General features: G+C 35.2%; 1 protein-coding gene across 7 annotated transcripts in view; it reads left to right on the forward strand.

Moving 5' to 3' along the window:
- Positions 1 to 19,601, forward strand: part of CDH18 (cadherin 18) — a 378,826-nt gene that overhangs the window by 285,439 nt on the left and 73,786 nt on the right. For all 7 annotated transcript variants that reach the window (XM_037381369.1, XM_037381368.1, XM_037381373.1 and 4 more), the window contains one exon: positions 16,298 to 16,465. In XM_037381369.1, the coding sequence (XP_037237266.1) occupies positions 16,298 to 16,465 (168 nt within the window). The remainder of the gene's footprint in view (positions 1 to 16,297; positions 16,466 to 19,601) is intronic.

A 19,601-nucleotide genomic window follows, 5' to 3' on the forward strand; every position in this document is an offset into this window, starting at 1 on the left:
TGTATGAACTGCAGCAGTCACGCTCTGAGCAGCAACTTTCTAGAGCTTGAAAGTGCAAAGGGAGAATAGCTATGGGTTTGCTTTGGAGTCAGCTGGCCAGAGCTGCTTTTTAGTTGCTCAGTCTTTGCTGTGCATCAAGACTAGTACTTCATGTAAAAATTGGAAGGAGCTGTGGGCCAGAAGCAGGTGCAGCAAATAACCAGTTCAGCTGGTGCTGTGTGAAGCACTGGGTCTGTCGTGGCCATCAGTTCAGCCCAGCACAGGGGAGTCCCAACTGATGGCTCTTACCCAGCACTGATGTGGAAGATGGACTGACCAAGTGATAGGCCACCACAGGTCTGTTTGGACTATGGTTCTAAGTGTTCTGCTAACTATTTAGTCATATTATTTATGCAGTCGTTACTATTATTGATAGTTAATGAGTGGTAGCACTATCCATGATATGATTACAATAATTGATGGAACGCCTGTTCCTCTGGTTTTGTACTGTAGGGTTTAGCAAGACTAAGCACTTTCCCCTGTTTTACACGGCAAGACTGAATCTTTAAATCTGTCCTTCGCATTCTTCTGAAAATCATTTTCTAAGATACAGGAAACTAATGCTGAAGTCAGTATTTTGAAATATCATTGCCCAGTGTTAGGTATGATTTCTCAGGGATAAGTGGACATACTGAATTGCAAGCCATGTTTTAAAAGGGCCATTTTCAGGCATTTATGGTTGAAAATTATGCCTTTTATCTATATTGTCTTGCTATCATGTAAACTATTGTGTTAGGGCTCCCTCTTCTCCTCCCTCCTCTGAGTGAGATGAAAAGTAGATTTAATGCTTCGAGAGGACTTTTAGAAACCTTTACTATCTTGTTCTTGGGGGGGAGGTGGGGGAAAAATGTTTAAAGCTGAGTAATATAGCCATGTCCTTTGCAAACTATGTATGTATAAACCATTAAATTATCTTAAGCTTCTGAGGATGTACGTGTCATTGTCCATTTGATAAATGACATCTCTTGAAAAGGGTAATAAAAGTCTGTTTTCCAATCTTGCTGTAAATGGCTTCTGCAAAACAGTTCATAAAAAAACCCGAGTAATATTGTGTTACTGTAATGGATCACCATGAGAAAGTTTTATGCATGTCAAAATATGTTTTAAGGTTTACTGTTCAGATTCCTAACAGTCAGAATACAACTTTTTACTAAGTCTTCGAAAGTATTTAAAAGGATTTATTAGGATAGTATATCCTCTGAGGTCAAGCTGACAATTGTCCTATATACACAGGAAAACTTTCCTCATTAAAAGGGAGTTTTGCAAGTGTACATGAAGTTCTAATCAAAATCAAGATATAAATGGGTAACCTCTACTGGTGCTAAAGCAGCTACTATGCACCATTGCAACTTTCTGGTCAAGTATATATTGTAAGTTATTTTTTCTAACATAACCAGCAGATTACTCAAATTCAGCAGGAAATAGCTGTATCATTTATTCAAACACGAAATACCTTAAAATACGTATGCTTCATTTTAATTTTCACTTTCTTGAGAGTTACAACGAGTAAGTTTCACAAATAACTGTACTAGCTCCAGGAAATAAATTGTTCTTTGTAGGTATTTCCTGACTTAGACCTATTTAATTTTCAATGTTTGGGTTAATTTACAACAGCTGAGCTTCAGGGAGTCAAAATTTTCTTTGTTAAGCTCCCACTGCTCATTTACTTGCAGTTTGTCTCAGAACATGCAGTTCTGAATTTCTCCATGAGAGTTTCATTAGCACCAGCACTGCTTGTAAAGTCTCTTTTTGTAATTACTCCTGGTTGTATATTTGAGCATCACTTTGTGCCTGTAGCACATAATGGGTTTCACTTGTATGCTGGGCTTTCTCCAATAAGACGAGATGGTGAAAGACCCTGGACAGTCTGAAATTTAAACATGAAATAAAAATACCAGGTTGGAAGTAGAGGTAGAGAGATTTGAATGGAATTGCCTGTTCCTAAGAGGAAGCAAATGGCCCAAATAGGCATGCAGTCTGTGTGGCCTGTTCCTGACCTTAAAACACAGATTCACAAATACATATTTTACTCTTCAGCTGTGATTTTAGAGATACTATGGTATAAAGAAATGGTAATTATTGCCCAGATTCTCAGGAGCTGTAACAGCAACCTTACTCATATAAGACAGTGCTCCCTGATAGAGGGGGCCCCTTGCCATTAACACCTGCAGGGCGAAAACTCATCAACTAGATTACTAGATTGACAACTAATCGTGGTAAGAAGCTTTCTGCCTAAAAATAAAAGGTAAGATTCTTTACCAATTTAAATTAGCGTAGCTTCATTATCCTGAGTTGAAGTATGTGGTTTTATATCAGATCAAGATCAACAGTGTGAGGTCCTGCTCACCTTCATCATGTATGTACTTCAAGAAGATCTTAAGAAGGGTGGACAGGAAGAACGCTTGACAGTTCCAAACATGGCAAGCCATAACTGCCGCATTTTCTCTACGGGGAAAGCTCTTGTCCACTCTGATTAGGGTTGCCTATGTCTGGCCTCCTGATACCATGGATTTTTATAGTTTCTTTTCTGGTATATGAGGTGAAATGCTCTTTTATTTACATATCAGATACTGTATATGTAGGTACCTGTGAATTGCATTAGGTATACTGTTTCATATTACCTCAGGCCATTTTGGAGATTTAGAAAACAGCTACATATATAGAGAAAGTCTTGCTGTTGTAGATTAAATTCAGAGGAAAGACTTTCTCTATGGGCATATACAAAGAAAACACTGGGTAAATAAAAATGGTGAAGGATTTAGAGTGAAAACTACTACACTGCTGTGAATCTGTTTTATTTTGTCATAATAATTAAAAGCAGGGAGTACTTATATATAGCCCTTGACACAGTGTTCAAGAACAATTAGGTCAAGAATAATAATTTAGCCTTGGGATAGGTACTTAAGCAAAGTGAAGGACTGGATTTTAAATAGACAGCCTACTTCCTTATGAACTTCTAAAAACTTTCTTACCCCTCCTAAATGTTAGCAGAAAAATGCATTATTTTTTTTTTTTTTTGGCTTTCATATTCAAAAGATACAGTAATAGTCTAATTTCAGGTCAACCATGTTAAATCAGGCGTCTTGTTTTTATTGGAAGTTTATTTTCTATTGATTGTTTTAACTTCATTAGTAAGTTTGAATGAACCTTCACATCATTAGTTAGAACATGCATTTGGTAAAAAATCATTGACTCTTTGTACCAAATTATAAATCAAGGTAGACCTATTATCTTTTGTCTAAGTTATCTTACAGTGGGCTTTTGATATGAAATGGAGAAATCAGAAATAAGTTTAGAAAATTTTATGATCTTCTGAAAGGGCAGACAGAGGGTAATGAAGTCCACTTTTCTGATTGATTCCAGGCCCTCATGAGGCAAGTATTTGCATTAGAAAGAATGCTAGAGAAAGGAAGAAGTTCTCTGACACTGCATTAGTCTATTATCATGCCCTGTATAGGTCACAAATTCATTATCCAGACAAGTAAACTATTGAAAATACAACTTTTAGGAAAACCATATTTTAAAAATTTAAGTGGAATTTCCCAAGCCCTTTTTTATTTCATTTGTTACAATTTCAAAAATATTTGTATCTATAAAAAAATCTGTATTTCATCTCTTCATCTTTGGTCATGCTGTTTTTTCAAAACCGTCTTTCAATAGTATCCTAAAATAATATTGAATTGCATTCCAGTCAGTAAAAATTTCCTTGTGGAAATTTTCTAGAAGATTGAAACAGCTGATGTTGGTTCACTGCAAGTTTGAAATATTATAGTATCTTATGTTGACAGTAAGATAACCAAATTATATAAAGGTTTGAGACATTTGAAAGGTCCCAGTTAAAAAGGCTTATTTAAATTTTAATCAAATTGGTGTGTTTCAAACTGAGCTTGAAAAGGTGTGTTTTTACATTTCTTATGCAACTATATAAATACTGCATTTATCAGAAGGGGGCATGCATGTTACTGTAGTTTATTAAGATGTTGCTGATCAAGGAAATGAAGTCATTAAGTTGACAGGTTTCCTTATTTTCTTAGAGAAATAATTGAAACCTGAAGGAACAAAGCAAAGGTTATTCCTGCATTTTTCAATGGTTGTACATGAGAATGGTAGGTAGGAAGAGGAAAAGAAAAGAGGATATTTTAGGTTTTTTTCCTTTTTCACAGAACCCAGCATAGAAATTTGTAATATATGGTGTATAAAACTGTGGTACTTGTGTGACTTGTGGTTCATCCAGTTGTATAACTCTCCTTACTGTGGGTGGGATCTTTGACAATGTCCTGGCTTTCCCAGGGCTAATAACAAAATGTATGTGGAGTTATTCCTGAGTTATTCTTGCTACAGTAGGAACTTTCAGGAGTCAGCACTTGTATTAAAAATTTTTGCTATGTCTAAATTCAGAATAATTTCAAATGGAGGCAAGCTTCAGTTTCAAATCAAGAGGTGTTCAATGCTAATACGTACACCAGAGTCTGACCACCTTGCAGAATAATGTATTCAGTCAAATCGAAAAGAGAAAAATAACTTTTTAAAATCGTGTCTTGTCATGGAATTGTCATACTTTATGTTTTGTGTGACCTTATTTTGATGCTTTTTAATTTATCGTAGTGTGGAGGTTCCTCTTTCTTCACTAATTCAGTAGTCATTTTCTTCATAGCAGTGCACTGTAGCAATGGAACAACACAGACTTCTGGTTTCAGCCAACTGTAGGATTTATTATACCTCTAGGCAGAGATTTATCTTTTCTCTTACTAGATCAGTATCTAACTCTCAGGTCAATAAATCCTGACTGAATCTCAGTAGAAGCCAATTGCTACCTATTATGTCATCTAATAGACAAAGATTTTGTGAGCGCTGGGTCTAAGTAAGAAAATAAGATTTGTGAATTTTCATATATTCACATATCAGAAGTTTATTATACTGTTTCTTTTTTTATTTACATAGCTTCATGGGTTTTGTGTGCATCAGAACATTATGAAAACTGTGGTACACTTAATTCAAAAATATCTGTTTGTGATCTACTGCGGTTCCTGAGTCAGCATACTGTTTATCCAGAGTGCAGTTCCTAGACATTTTTTCTCCTACAGGGAGTTTGAACGATTATTTTTCATTGTTTGAATAGATCGAGATTTTGTACAAGTACTGAAGTTTCAATTAATTTATAAATTTTTGGTGATTAAAATATTTTGACTTGGGTTTTGTTTGTGGGTTTGTTGTGGTTGTTGGGGTTTTTTGTTGGTTGGTTGGTTGGTTTTTGGTTGTTGTCCCATCTGCCCGCCCCCCCTGTAGGGAAACCAATTAAGTCCTATTTGTAAGGTAGTATCTGTAGTAGTAATATATACGTATGGGTGTATATATATATTTACACTCTGGTATCTAGCACTGAAGACTTTCCAAAATGAAGAAATTTTGCTGATGTTATTTGCTGTTTGTCGAATCTGATTTTACTTTGAAGCGATGTTAGCTTGCATGGCTACTATCATAACATGTCAAGGAGAAATGGTTTCATTGTAATTCAAGTACCTAGGTTACTTGGAAAGTGTTTCACATTTCCATATGGACACCAGTCTCATTGTATTTCATTTGCACTTTACAAACAAGCATACTTCAATGCTGAGTAAGGTTGTGCTCTAAATGACTGATAACAATTATAAATTATGCTGTACTGCTATAAATTTCTTAATGAGTTATGCATGGGTCAGTGAAGCATTGTGGTTGAGTGGGATGCTCATGGGTACATAATGAGCATCACAGGGAGAAAAGAACACAACCACCATGTAAATGTTTGGTCTGTAGGTTAAGCCAGTTTTCTTAAGCAAGCTATCTTAAACAGATAATCTGAATCATATGTCTTGACCTTGTCTGTCAGTTGTAATTAATTTAGTCAGCAGATTAAATTTCATCCAAATGTGGAATCTTTTCAAGATTTGTATGTTGCATTCAGTTTTTTAATTAGCCAGACACTGTTTTAACCCTATTTGAAAGTTCTTTTGTCATGACTATAGGGTCATTGTCTCTCTTCTTGTCCTTCTTATTGAGGTGATTTACTTTGAATAGAAACCACAATATTACTGAACATAATGGGAAACTATGTTAATTATCTCCAATTATTTAGATACATTTTCATGTACTCAACAAAGACAAAAAGTTTAATTTGCCTAAATGTATAATTTAATAATAGTAGATGAGAAATAGGAAGTCAAGTCTGTGGCTCCATCTTTATTTTTCGTTCCATTATGAAGAAAGTAACAAGTAGCTTTGGATTAGGAGTGAGATATTAGCAGCTTTAACCTTCAGCTGTCTATTATTTTGTCATTTTCATTCAAGCTATAAATTGAATACATTTTCCTGTAGGCTGAAAGTAAGCGACATTACAAGAAGCAATGTTTGATAACTGGCAGTCAATACAATTTCTGTTTTAAAAGAGAGGTATTTCCAAGCTTGTGAATATAAGCAATTAGTTTTCCAGGCGGTTTTAAGCTCTTTCATGTCAAATGGGATTTCCTTTGAGAAGATTCCCATACTTAGTTTCCATCTGCTATGTTCAAAGGTTGCTGAGCGCATCCCCTTTTTACTTGTTTAGTTCATCTCTTGTCATAAGTCTGTTCCTTCTCACCAAGGATTAAATACACCTATAAGAAGTTTATATCTGAAGAAATCACACTTAATGTACAATTTCCTCCCTTGGAGCATTCTTTGCCTTTGCCTTATCTTCACACTCATATAATTTGCTTGGTTCCTCTGCTTGTCTACCTGACAAGTCCTCTGTTACGGAGAAGTCCTCAATATCTAAGCAGCATTAAGGCATCTGTTGGTCATGTATATCTGTATCTAGGTATGCTTCATACATACTACTTGAACATAATATTTTACGTATTTCATTATACGACCAGCAGTCGTTTGAAGAAAGTTACCTTCCCCTAACACACACACACACACATGCCACCTCCCCAGTTCGAGTACAAATTCTTCTTTGGTTTTTAAATACATTTTTAACTGAATTGTCAAAGGAGAAAAATACATTTTCAACACAGCAGTAGCATTATACTGCTCTAGGCTTGCCTCATGCTGCTTTATATACACCTTCTGCATTTACAGGAACATGTCAGAGTTTGACCACTGTGGTGTTTGTGTTGGGGAATCTGGCCATTTAGCCCTGTTTGCTCCTAAACCATACGTTTCTTCAGAACTGTAGAAATGCCACTAATTCAGATTCAGTTCCAAGGAAATCACAAGTCAGCGCAAAACCACTGAAGTGCCTTCTGTTATAAATTGAGGTATTTCATCATGCACAGTTATACAGAGAGCTAGTATATAGTTGCATGTTGCTGCTAGACACAACAATCTTTTTACTCAAATCAGTCTGTCTTTAAGGCTTTCTTCAGCTCCTCCATACCTCATCTTCAATGTTTTGTGTTTAAAAAAAAAAATCTTCAATAACGGAGAAGCAATTTTAGGAGAGGTCAAAACCACTCAGGTAGGGTATTTGCTTGAAGAAATGTTCAAATTATTTTGCTGTCTGAAAATTCATAGGAACTTATGTGCAATTTATACTTCAAAAGAAAAAACTTGTACATTTTCAGGACATAACATATTGATAAATGATTTCTGAAAATGGAGGAATTAGGCCCTTTTTTCCTGTTTTTCACCATGAATTTTTAACTCTTCTAGAAACAGGATTAGATTAATGAAGAACTGTAATTACTGTCCAGTCTGAAAACTAGGGAGGGTGATGGATTCTTCGTGAATAAAGAAACGTATAAGGAAATCTGTAGAATGTAAGCATGTGTCAGTCTTCTGAAAGGCCAAGCAAAATGAAATCTGTAACATAAGGCTGGCCAATTTAGGCAAAAAGAAAAAAGAAAAATAGAGGAGCTGTGAAAGAATTCAACCAGTACAAAAATAAAAATAGCAATGATGTCTTTCCATGTGTTTTTCTGGGAAACGGGTCATGGTAAAGAAACCAGATTTCTTTGTTTTATGAAATTGCAAGTTATATTGAAAAAGATAACTGCCATGTCACATGACATTCTAGTTTAATAGAAAGCAGTAAGCAGTAGCAACAAAGCACATATTAAATGCCTATGAACTAGCTACCTAGGAGTAAGCAAAAAGTTGTCAAGGAAAAATCGTCATGCAAGGAAAAGATTCCACCAGAGCTCTACATGGATCAAAGTAAGAGCAACCCTATTTAGCTTCTTTCTGTGGGGATTAAAAGTAAACATAAGATTACCGCTGATAAAATTTTTAGATGACACAAAAATGGCAGGATGATAAATAAAGATGAGAACAGTGCTTTCTGTCAAAATGATCCAGGTTGTTTGATAACCTGTGCCACAATAAAGGCAACACCCTACGATTAGAGCTGAGGAGATCTGAGGCAGTATCCAGGAGAACTGTGTAAACTAAGAATAACACAGCTCAAAAGGAGTTTCCAAAGAACTAAAAGCAGTAATAAGCAAAAAAGCCCGAAACAAAACAAAAAAAGCCCAACACAACTCTTAAATAGATTCTTTAGATATTGTAAAAATATCAGGAAAGTGAAATTTACATCAGTTTGGTGCTGGGAAGGGGGGGTGATGTTAGCATTATTGAAATATGAATTTAGTTTTTCTGTATTTTTACAAAATTTTGGAAAACTGAAAAGAACAAGTAACACTTGAGTGGGAGAAAAAGCTATAGAGTTATTTTTTTTTTGGCAGTTTATTAGAAAGGTTAGCTTCATAAGAATATAGCAGTACCTTTACAAGGAGAAATACTGGGAACTAATAGTCTGAAAGAGGGCAGCAAGAGTCAATGGTTTGAAATTGAAAGTGCATGCTAGCAAATCAAGGGTAGACCTTTGACTTGATGATTAATGTCTGGAATATTCACTCAAGGAAACAGGTGATACTTTCTACCTCTTGATCAGTTCATTTCAAAATTACGTGCTTTCAGGACGATGTGCTGTAGCCGAAATCAAACTGCCAGGTTCAGTGCAGTGGTAGTTCAGTTAATGGCCTCAGTTCTACAGAAGATCTGGTGGTCCCATTTGGCTTTTAACAGTTAATCCGTCAGATAAAGAATTCATCATTAAGCTTTAATATCTTGGTATTTTTAAAGAATGTGGATGCATCAAATGGCATAAACTATATTAAAAATGTTAGCTAAACTTTGATTTCATTCCAAGGTGTTGCTTAAAAAAGTCTCCGTTTTGAAGATTCAAATTACTACAAATGCTGTACCTAATTAGATGTTAAGCCATGTAATGTATTTTATAGTAATGTGTTTGGGAAAAAAATACTGCTTTGTTAAATAGAAAAAGAAATGGCCAGGTTTCTGGCTTCCAGTGACTCCTGCCCACCTCTCGAGCTGTCAAGTGGTGGCTACCCAGTGCTGACTTCTCTTAGAGAATCTGAAAATATTTTTGGAAGCTGAAGACTACTTCTTTTCTTACAGGCCAGTTCATGCCTGTTTCTTTGTGGATGGATACGGAAGCTTGTTTCCTTTGACTAGAAAATATTGTGAAGAATTGATAGTGTCTGTCTTACCAGACCCAACTTAATCTAATGACTCTGTAATTTACTTCATTGTTATTATGACAGCACACCTCATTCTGTTGCATTTCCACTGACTGTTTCTGTTAAAATACGTTCCCATCCTGTCTGTACTACAATCTAACAACTCTTTTACTTGCCATGATTAGCTCCCCTCTGCTACTTTTAAACACAGAAAAAAGTATTTATACACAGGACTTCAAGTTGCAGCCATACAGCCTGCCAGATACTACTGGAGTTGCATGTGTAACTCAGGTTTACAGTCCAACCTGCACAGAGGTCCTCAGACAGTAAAACCGTGTCTGTACAGCTCAACAGAATAAATTAAAAGACTCCTATACCTTTACAGCTATAGAAAGCCACACCAGGCATAGGTTTGCTAGAAGAGTTTGGGTTGTGAATAGATAATGAGGTCTGCATCAAAAAAAGTCACTTTTGTTTAAATGCTAAATCGCTTGAAAAGTTTGATGCAGATGTCTAGGCCAGAGTGAAAAGTTGATGTTTACAGGAATGGCAAGACTCACAGTGGCATAAACAAAAGTCCACTACCACTAAATCTAGAAAATATCTCTTCCATAGCATAATAATTTGAAAGTAGCAGCAATCTGAAGACAATGGGAGAACCACAACAGTTCAGTGGAAAAACATCCCTGATAGTAATGTCCTGCTGAATAAACCAGCCTACATGATGTGGAGAGAAAGGTAAAATACTGTGAGCCATGCTAACTGAAACAGAGCTGGCAAACCTGGCATCCATATACATATGCTTCAGCTATTGGCAAGAGAAAAAATGACAGCTTCCTGCTCAAATAGCGTGGTCACTTGCATGGTTTCTATAAATATTCTTTTGATTTGCAGCAATTGCATATGGCAGATTAGAGTGTCTTGTCTGCATTCTGGGAGGCAGCATGGCAGCAAATTCTTAATTCGATTCATTTGAATAGGCTTTGCATTATGAAAAGAGTGGAAGATGCTATGATTACATTTGGCATCAATGCAATTGCCACAAAAAACGGTGTATTTTCCACTCAGTATGTGAAGCTTTCTTCAGTTTCCTTAATTCAGGAGGTTTCAGCAGAAAACTTTTTCAATTTCTAAATTCAGGCTGTTGTTCAAGATTTTTGAGGTGGCTTTATTTACTAACAGTGAATTGCAACCTGCAGCCTGATCTAGGTGAACCTACTTTAGCAGAGGGGTTGGACTAGATGATTTCTAGAGGTCCCTTCCAACCCTGACCATTCAGTGATTCTGTGAATAGACTGTTAGTTTTTTTCATTAATTAATTAATTGATTAATTGATTAATTTATTGATATGCTTATTTATTTATTTCCTGGGGGTGTCCATTGTAATATAATGTCTGGTAAATCCACCGCTTCTTTTAATACCAAATGAACACTCATCTAACCTACTTATTTAAAACTCTTTACTATTTTATTTTTTAAATATTCATATTTTTCAGCAATTTCTATTTTATTACAGCAGTTGTCTTTCCGTGATGGAGTAATGTATTTTATTTCAATGGTAATTTTTCTTAAGAAAGGGCATAGTGTCTTCAGTACTATAATCATGACCATAGAAGAAAGTTGACCACTAATTGTCATGACTATAGTGCTTTGACTTTTAGCTATGAAGTGTCTAGTGATGTCCCTGTAGATGAACAAAATGCATGCTTTTAGTTACATAAAGCATAATTGACTCAAAAACCTAGATTAAAAACATCTATGTTATAGAAGCATTCAGTATGTGGAGTATGACCATGATATCTCTACTGCACATTCCGTTTACAGTTATAGTTCAAACTAAATCACAAATCCAATTCAAAGTCTATTGGCATTTCTAGATTCAAAGTTTATTTTAATATTTTTTTAAAAAAAGAAATGCATCTGCTGACTTGTACTTGCTCAATATTTATCTCAAAATGCAAACCCCATACTTCTTTCTCTTAAACAAGATGTATCTAATTCTTTCAGGATGGAGTAGTACTAGATTTTGAAATGTATTTGAATGTATACAATATATTAAAAATATTGTTACAGTAAAATTGCCTAATATCCTAACATATTCTAAAGGAAAGCCGGTATAAAAATAGAGCTTTTATTCACAAAGTAAAAATACTAATGAAATTATTCTCTGCAACAGTTCACTTCCCTCAGTAATTAGTAAAACCACACAATTAAATAGATACTTTAAATTATATTTGAACCATTTAGTGGTTGTGATCATGACAAGACAGGTATGTAAGAAACTAGAATATGGAGAATCTAGTATGACCGACTGGTCCTTCATAAAATCTCTGGTGACCAGGAGCAGGATCCAACAAGAGAATGGAAATTTTGCAAACAAAAAAAAAATCAATTGCCCATGACAAACTAATTTGTCATTAAAGTGGAGCTGATTTGTTCTGTTCTTTGTTGTTGTTGGTTTGGGGTTTTTTTTTTCCACTAGATAGAAAACCTTTGAGCTCAAAATGTTAAAATGAACCATGGTTTATTCTGGGAAGGTTCCATTCACACATCATGCAGGAGTAGGCTGTAAGGTAAAGCTGACTGAAATTCTGCAATGGTTACTGAATGTAAAAGAAGTTCTTGTTTTGTATAAGTAATAAGATAAATTACTTCAAGTGTACCAGACTGTCAGGTAAGTACATAGTTAAATACTTCATTAAATGCATAGTTGGGCACTTGGCTGTGGCAGACTTTTCTTAATAATTGTCTGCACTTGAATTTAAAAGTGTTCATTTGTATGGTCTCAGTTACAGTTGAGCCTTCTGTTGTATCTCTTTTTACATGCAAGTAAAATGGTTCTTCACAGAATGCTAAAAAAGACAACATAACACATTGTCAGGTGCTGCAGAGCATAGAGGTATCTTAAAGAAAACTGGGGGAGGGGGGATGGGGTGGGGGTGGGAAGGAAGGGATTGACTGCAGTTCAGCATCCAGAATGAAGTCAGAGAGCCTGAATGGAGAAGGAAGTAAAACTTGCCAAAAATAAACTTATTTTCAGGGCTTTCTCAAATCCACAGGTGTTGGGTAAAAGGAAGGAGAACGAGCTATCCACAGTAGTAGACATATCAGTCTTTCATCTAAATGTTCTGTGGCAGTTTTGTCTGATGTTTAAAGGACAAGTGCAGGACCATCATGAAGAAATTTCCTGATTGCAAGTAGTTGTGAGGAATTGTCAGTACAGAGGAAGAAACTTACATCTTTGAGGGCAAGACAAGGACAACATAAGGAAATTTAATAGTGTTAACATAAGGAAATTTAATAGTATTATATAGTAAAGGATTATGTTGCGGGACTAATAAGAAGACTGTCTGGATGATGCTGTTAGTTGTATTGTTTAGTTTTAGATAGTTCTGTGAGGAGCAGGGAGTTGGGACCCCATGATCATTAGAGGTCCCTTCCAACTCAAAATATTTTGTCATTCTACAGAAATTCTGGTTTCATTAATTTTGAAGTATCATTAGAGGAGCATGTCCTGGGTGTATTAGTCAAACAGAGATGAATCAGATGAATCACCTGTGTGATGTAATTGGGGGGGGGGGGGGGGGGGGGGGAAGTTGTAATTAGAAAAGGTGGTGACAAAATCTCATCTGGAATATAGGTAGCTTTCTGGTCATCCGTGGTCAAGGAAGATAAGTTCAAATTGGAAAAAGTGCTTTCCAAGACTGTAGAAACAGTCAGAGAAAAAAACCAAAAGTGGTGGTGATATAGATGTGAATAAATTTAGCCAAGAAGTCAGAAGAAAAGCTGTGTTCTGGGAGATCCTTCAATGTGGGAAAATGCATCTCACATAATTCTAAGATAGAAATAGGTATGACTAAACTCAGCAGACCAGAGGTCCAGAACTGTGTCTCCTTCTCACTTCCATTCCAATAGATCTCAGTCTCCATGTTGCATGTGATTTTTGACATAATAGTCAAACTTCTGCAAAAATTCTTTACTTAATACCTGAAACAGGGCGGGGTGTCCCTGTAATGATGTCTGTATCTCACTTTTTTTTTTCCCCTTGCTTTCCTTTCTTAGTAAAGATGAATAAATATTGGAAACTTAGCTGAAAAGTAGTCAGTTAACAGGGTCACAGTGCTGCCTAACAAATATGAGGCAAAATTAAGGCTGTGTTTAAATTTAAAAAGCCTCTGACAGTTTTCTTTTTCAGTTTCTTTCCTCACCATTTTAGACAGAGAGATGTCTCAATATGAATTTCCTGTCTTCTCGTGGGATGTATAGGAGCCCCTGCCAAGTATGTTCAAGATACTCAGGTGCAATTCCTCCTTTAGAAGGAGCATTGCTTGAGCATTTCAGATTGTGTTATAGGAAACGGGAACTGAGAAGGTTCTCCTTACACCTTTTGGCGTCATTAGAGAAATTTGAAAGTATGTATAATTCTAGTGCTATACTGCCGGAAGAGCTGGTGGAGCTGCTAGTGACAAGGATGGAGCATTAGGGTCCTCACAGTAGTTACATACTTTATACTGATCTAATTTTAGGATGTATATATGTATATGCAATCGAGAAAAAACTGAATCTTCCCATATCTCCTTTCCTGCAGCAGCAAAAAATTGTGATCTGTTTCAAATTGAAATGGAAGGGTTTTTTTTTAAAAAAAAATTCCTATACTCCATGCATATTCATAAACATTAAGTGTTCTAATAAATTTGGTTTCAATGTGAAAAAAATGAAGCAATTTATTTGAAAAATGTCAAAGCAGGACATTTTTAATTTTCATACTTTTCGATATTCTGATCTTTAGTAAAATGAATTTTCAGGACAATAGTATCAGATTTTGTGAACATATTGATTCTGATGAAACTACAGATTTAAGTTGCATCAGTACCATTTATCCAAATGTCTCCATACCTTTCTGTTATAGTATGTATAAATTATGATTAATCTCAGTATATCAAGGTGAAATTTGTGATAAAAGGTTTGTTTCTAACTGTGTCATTTAAAGGAAAAATCACTGATTAACTAAAACAGACTGGTATACTATTTTTCGCCAACTTGTCCAGAATCTGTGCTTTTTATGAAAAGGAACTTACAGGGCAAAACTGTGTTAAAATAATTCTGAGTCTTCATTGATACTTTGCAATGTTATTATTTTTTTATAGTTCTACTTATTTATGTGTTACTTGTTTTCAGAATAGAATGGAAACAATGGTATAAGCTACATGAAAACTTCCATTTTATATGAAACAATGGCTAAATGGTTTTACTGAAGAAATGCAAAGTAATTTTAAAGCACAAGAAAAGTAGTGTTCTGGAGGTCACTATCTGCATCATCTAAGACCGTGGGAACCAAAGAACTTGAGAATCATGCTCTACGTTATGTACATGTACAATCATGGTTGTCTAGAAGAGCAAGGATCATCTTCTTAAGTCGCTTTGTGCTAATGGCTATTAAATGTTTAAAAATTTACCCAGAAGCAACATCTGATCATGCTGTGGTATATTTTCTTACTAATTGTAACAGCCACTCAGTTTAAGAATCCAAACCCAAGTTATGTTAAAATTTTAGGTTTTGAAAATTTAATGTTAATAGATTTGGCATTTCACATGTTTGTTTATTTCTGTATAACTCACTGCAGTCTGTCAATGTCTTTTACGTACTGGTGAGCTCAGAGCTGGACTTGGCACTCCAGATGTGGCCTCACTAGTGGTGAGCAGAGCAGGATCCCATCCCTTGACCTGCTGGCAATGCTTTTCATAATGTAGCCCAGGATGCCATTTGTCCTGTTTGCTGCAAAGGCATGTTGCTGGTTCATGTCCAACTTGAAGGAATCTCTAGAGCCTTTTTCTGAAAAGCTGCTTCCCAGCTAGTCTGTCCGTGGCATGTACTGGTTCCCTGGCACAGGACTTGAGATTTCCCCTTATTGAACTCCATGAGGTTTCTGTCAGCCTGTGAGCAAAGAAATTAGCAGGGACTGATTTACAAAGTCTCCGATAACTGAAACTGAGCCCACAAAGTTAACTGTTCCTTTGTTGTAATCTTTGCTTCTGCGTATGCAATTGACTAAATGTTTTAAAAAAAATTCTGATGGTGATGGATAAAAATAATAGTATTTTAGGATTTCTCATTTTTGGGTTTCTCTCTGTACTGTAGCAAAAAAGGTAATAGCTTATCTTTCACATTACAGACAAGTATTAGGTAAATCACACTTATGAACATAAATACATATGATTGACTTACCAAATAAGAAAGTATAGCTTTTTGAGGTTTGTCAAATAGTAATAATAAAGTTTAGTTTTTGTGTAGTTTTAAGAGGTATGTCATATTTTAATTCAGAAATCAACATTACTTAAAAGGAATTTCTGTCTTCTTCAGTGGGGTAAGAGTTCCCATTTATTAATATTTCTACTAAGTAGCTATTTAAATAATATGAGCTATTTAAATAAAATATAAATAATAAACACTGGAGTTTTGGCAATGGAATTTCATATAAGATGGATCGATTATTAATTTAATAGTTGTTGTAATATATCTGATTTTAATTTCTTCATACCCTCAAGCAAGTTGATTGTTTAGCAGCATCTGGCATTGTTATATATATATAAGACAAAAACAATAAAGCCAGCTTATTTTGATTGTACAAAAGCTTTGCATTTCCAGACAACGTGCCACGCTTCACCTTTCCTGAAAAGAAGGGTTGTTCCCAGCCTTTCCTCTTGCTTGGACAAGCTAATCCTGATCTCTCTTTTGTTTCTTTGTTTTCTTTCTATCACAGGAGTCATCAGGACTGCCTTGCACAACATGGACAGGGAAGCCAGAGAGCATTATTCCGTTGTCATTCAAGCCAAAGATATGGCTGGGCAGGTCGGAGGGCTTTCAGGGTCAACAACTGTAAATATCACACTCACTGATGTCAACGACAATCCACCCAGGTTTCCTCAGAGTATGTACAATTTCAGCATATAACTGATTTGAAAATCGTGTTGATTTTCAGTGGAGTAAGAAGCTATTATTGAAATCCAGTGTGTATTCACATTCATGGGGACAAGGCAGCTTGGGAAGTGTTTGAGTTCACCAATATCTTTCAGTTTTCCAGTGTTTTCAGATGAAGCACAGAGATGGCATAGCTAGAATATTGAAACCAGCGAAGATTTCTTTCAGTTAAACACTGAGAGTGAGATGGGTGGCAAAGGAATACTTTTATTGTATGTGGATTATTCTCCAGTCCTTTTTGAATGTATATTTCAATAACTGTTTGATTTTGATCCCAAAACTGAATTATGTTGTTCCCATGGTAGACAACAAGACGTAACATTAAAAGATTTAATCCAGCATACCTTTGGCTGCCTCCATACATATCTACCAATTTTTTTCTTCTGTTTCTTTTTCTACACCCATGCAAACTTTTAGGACCACTTTTTACATTGCAGATGATCAAAACCTAAGCTGTTTCTCACTGTTCTTGAGCTGTGGTGAAGTCCTGCCTTTATCCTAGTTAAATGAATTGTCAATGTTGATGTCAAACTGAATGTTCACACATGCGTATATGGAAAGTATATGCTAGAATACTCTTAGAATATCTTAATATGACCACTAATAGGAAATTCATTTCTGTCAAACTCGTTGGGTGCACATTGATCTGACACAGCAGCTGGAGTCTTGTAGGAATTCTGATTTCAGTCAACACTTTATTTAAGTCTTCTGGAATGTAATTGCGTAGCTAAACCTACTTTCCTTTGCAGATTGGCTCAAGGCCAATAAGAGTATTTTAATCTGTTCTCAGATACTGTGTGAGCCCTTGTAGAACATAATGGACTGGTAGCTATAGGTACATCCAGCAGGAAATGCATTAAGCTGTTTGAAAGAAGATTTATAAACAGTAATAGAGATCACAAAGCTCTGGGGAAAAATAGAGCTCCCTGACAATTATACATTATGTAAAATCTGGTCACGCAGTAAAAAGGCTCGTTAAAAGAGTTATAGAAATGAGTACTTTCTTTGTGCCTCACAAAGACATAAAAACATAAAGACTTTGAAACACAGTCTTAAATAAAGTATATTTGGTTTTATGTTCCACAGAATTGTCATTGCATCCATCACTCTATTTAATACTTCCTAACTATTGGAAAGGCAAAAGGTAAGGCATATCCTTGAACAAATATAGCATCTAAAACAGTTAAAGTAGAAAAAATGTCCTCAATTTCCTGCAAACTCAGAGACAAATGGATCCCTACATATCAAGTGTCTAGAATTGGCCTCCTTTATTTTGAATGGAAGGTTTGGATATTAAACTGACTGGCAGGCAAAAATGTGTGTTGGCACATATATATATTTCTTCATCTGTTTCAATATTTTTTTGCAAATGGAGGAAATATAAAATGTTCAGGTCATATGCTATACATTTTAAGGGATTCTAATAACTGCAAAAAATAACATTGAAAACTACAAAACATCATTTCACATTTAATGAAAACTTATCAACTAATAAACAAAAATAAAAAAGGTATTTTAACATTTATCATTTTTAAAAAATATTAATACTAGAATAAGTCTTGTAGAATACAAACATTTTTTGTATCTTTCCTTACACAGGATCCCTATACCACAGTTATGACTTCTTGTTTACTCATTTTCAACAAGTATAATTTAAACCCTTTGCAAAAAAACGGTAGCTATTTGTTAGTAATACAGAACAAAAGTATAAATGATCTAAAGTCAGGCCATCTTAGCATCATGAACTATTACAGTAATATACGAGTATTGCGCTAATAGAAATAACTTCACTGTTTATTTTTCTTCTCTTTTCTTTGTATGCCATGATTTTCAGTTAAATTTCTCTTCAATTTCCTTATTAGACGGAATGCTAAATGAGACTTACTGAGGCTTGTCACATTCAGAATTGAATTCAAGGGAAGTGCTAACCAAAACTGCATATATCAAGTGTATAACCCTGGGCACAGGCTGAGCCTCAGCTAAACAGCAGACTTTCTTTTGGTTAGTCTCCTTTTCTCCGTTACCATACTTGTGAGTTTTGAATCTGACTCTTAACTGTATGATTACTTTACTTGAGAACATGCTGGGAAGCCCATCTTATTGATGCTTTTATTATTCGTTTTATCTAGAAATATGCTTTATTGTATATATTTAAAAGATCCTACCTTTCTGACTGTAGTAGATCAGCGTTCATTAGAGATGCATATGGAGTAAGGTATGCAGGATTTGTTCCCCTTAAATAAACACATTAAAAATCTCTTTAAAACTTGGAAATAGAGGTTGTGAATATATCTGCTTAAATGAATTTACTGTGTTTTTTTCTGTACTCACTCTAAATATAGATGACTTTCTTTCAAAGAAATTATAAACAGAAGAGCTACAGTTTTCCAAAATATCAAAAAGTCTAGGAGGAAGAATATGAAACATTGCTGCATAATTTTATCAGTCTGATGGTTGCAGTTCTGAAATATATGGTAATTACAATCTCTGGAATAGGAAACATAGCTGAACAATTCTGCTTGCAAAACACAGTAGTATGTGGGAGAAGTAGGCAAGGGGTTGTGAATTCAGCAGGAGAATAACCTGAAACCTCGAATACATTTTACTTATCAATGACTTTAGTGCATCTTTTACAATACTGATTTCTTTTTCTTCTTCACGACAAATTTCCTTTATTTGGAGAGTTCAGTTCTAAATGAACTATCTATTTAATGCAACCTGACAGACAATGATCTGCATGGGAAGATTTTTGCTTTTCAATAATCAGCATGTCTCAGTTCTTGTTAGTTTTACCACTGATGGAAATACTTGGCTGAATGGCTGAGGGCCCTAATTTCATAGTCATAAATTTATTTCAGTAATTTGATAGAAAATGTTCCATCTACTGATGACACTGTTATCAGCTTTGAGTTACATCAGACTTTTTTGTGTAGTTTTCTTTCATTAATTCTCTCTGGTCTTGTTTAAGATGAATACATTCTGTATGTTGTGCTTTGTTTAGGATGAATAGATTCTGATTGCATCAAGATCATCACACTAGGCAGATGCTTCCAATGACATGTTTTATAAATCAAGTGCTAATGATT

Source organism: Falco rusticolus, chromosome 3 (assembly GCF_015220075.1).
Source record: "Falco rusticolus isolate bFalRus1 chromosome 3, bFalRus1.pri, whole genome shotgun sequence".
Classification (NCBI taxonomy): Eukaryota; Metazoa; Chordata; class Aves; order Falconiformes; family Falconidae; genus Falco; species Falco rusticolus.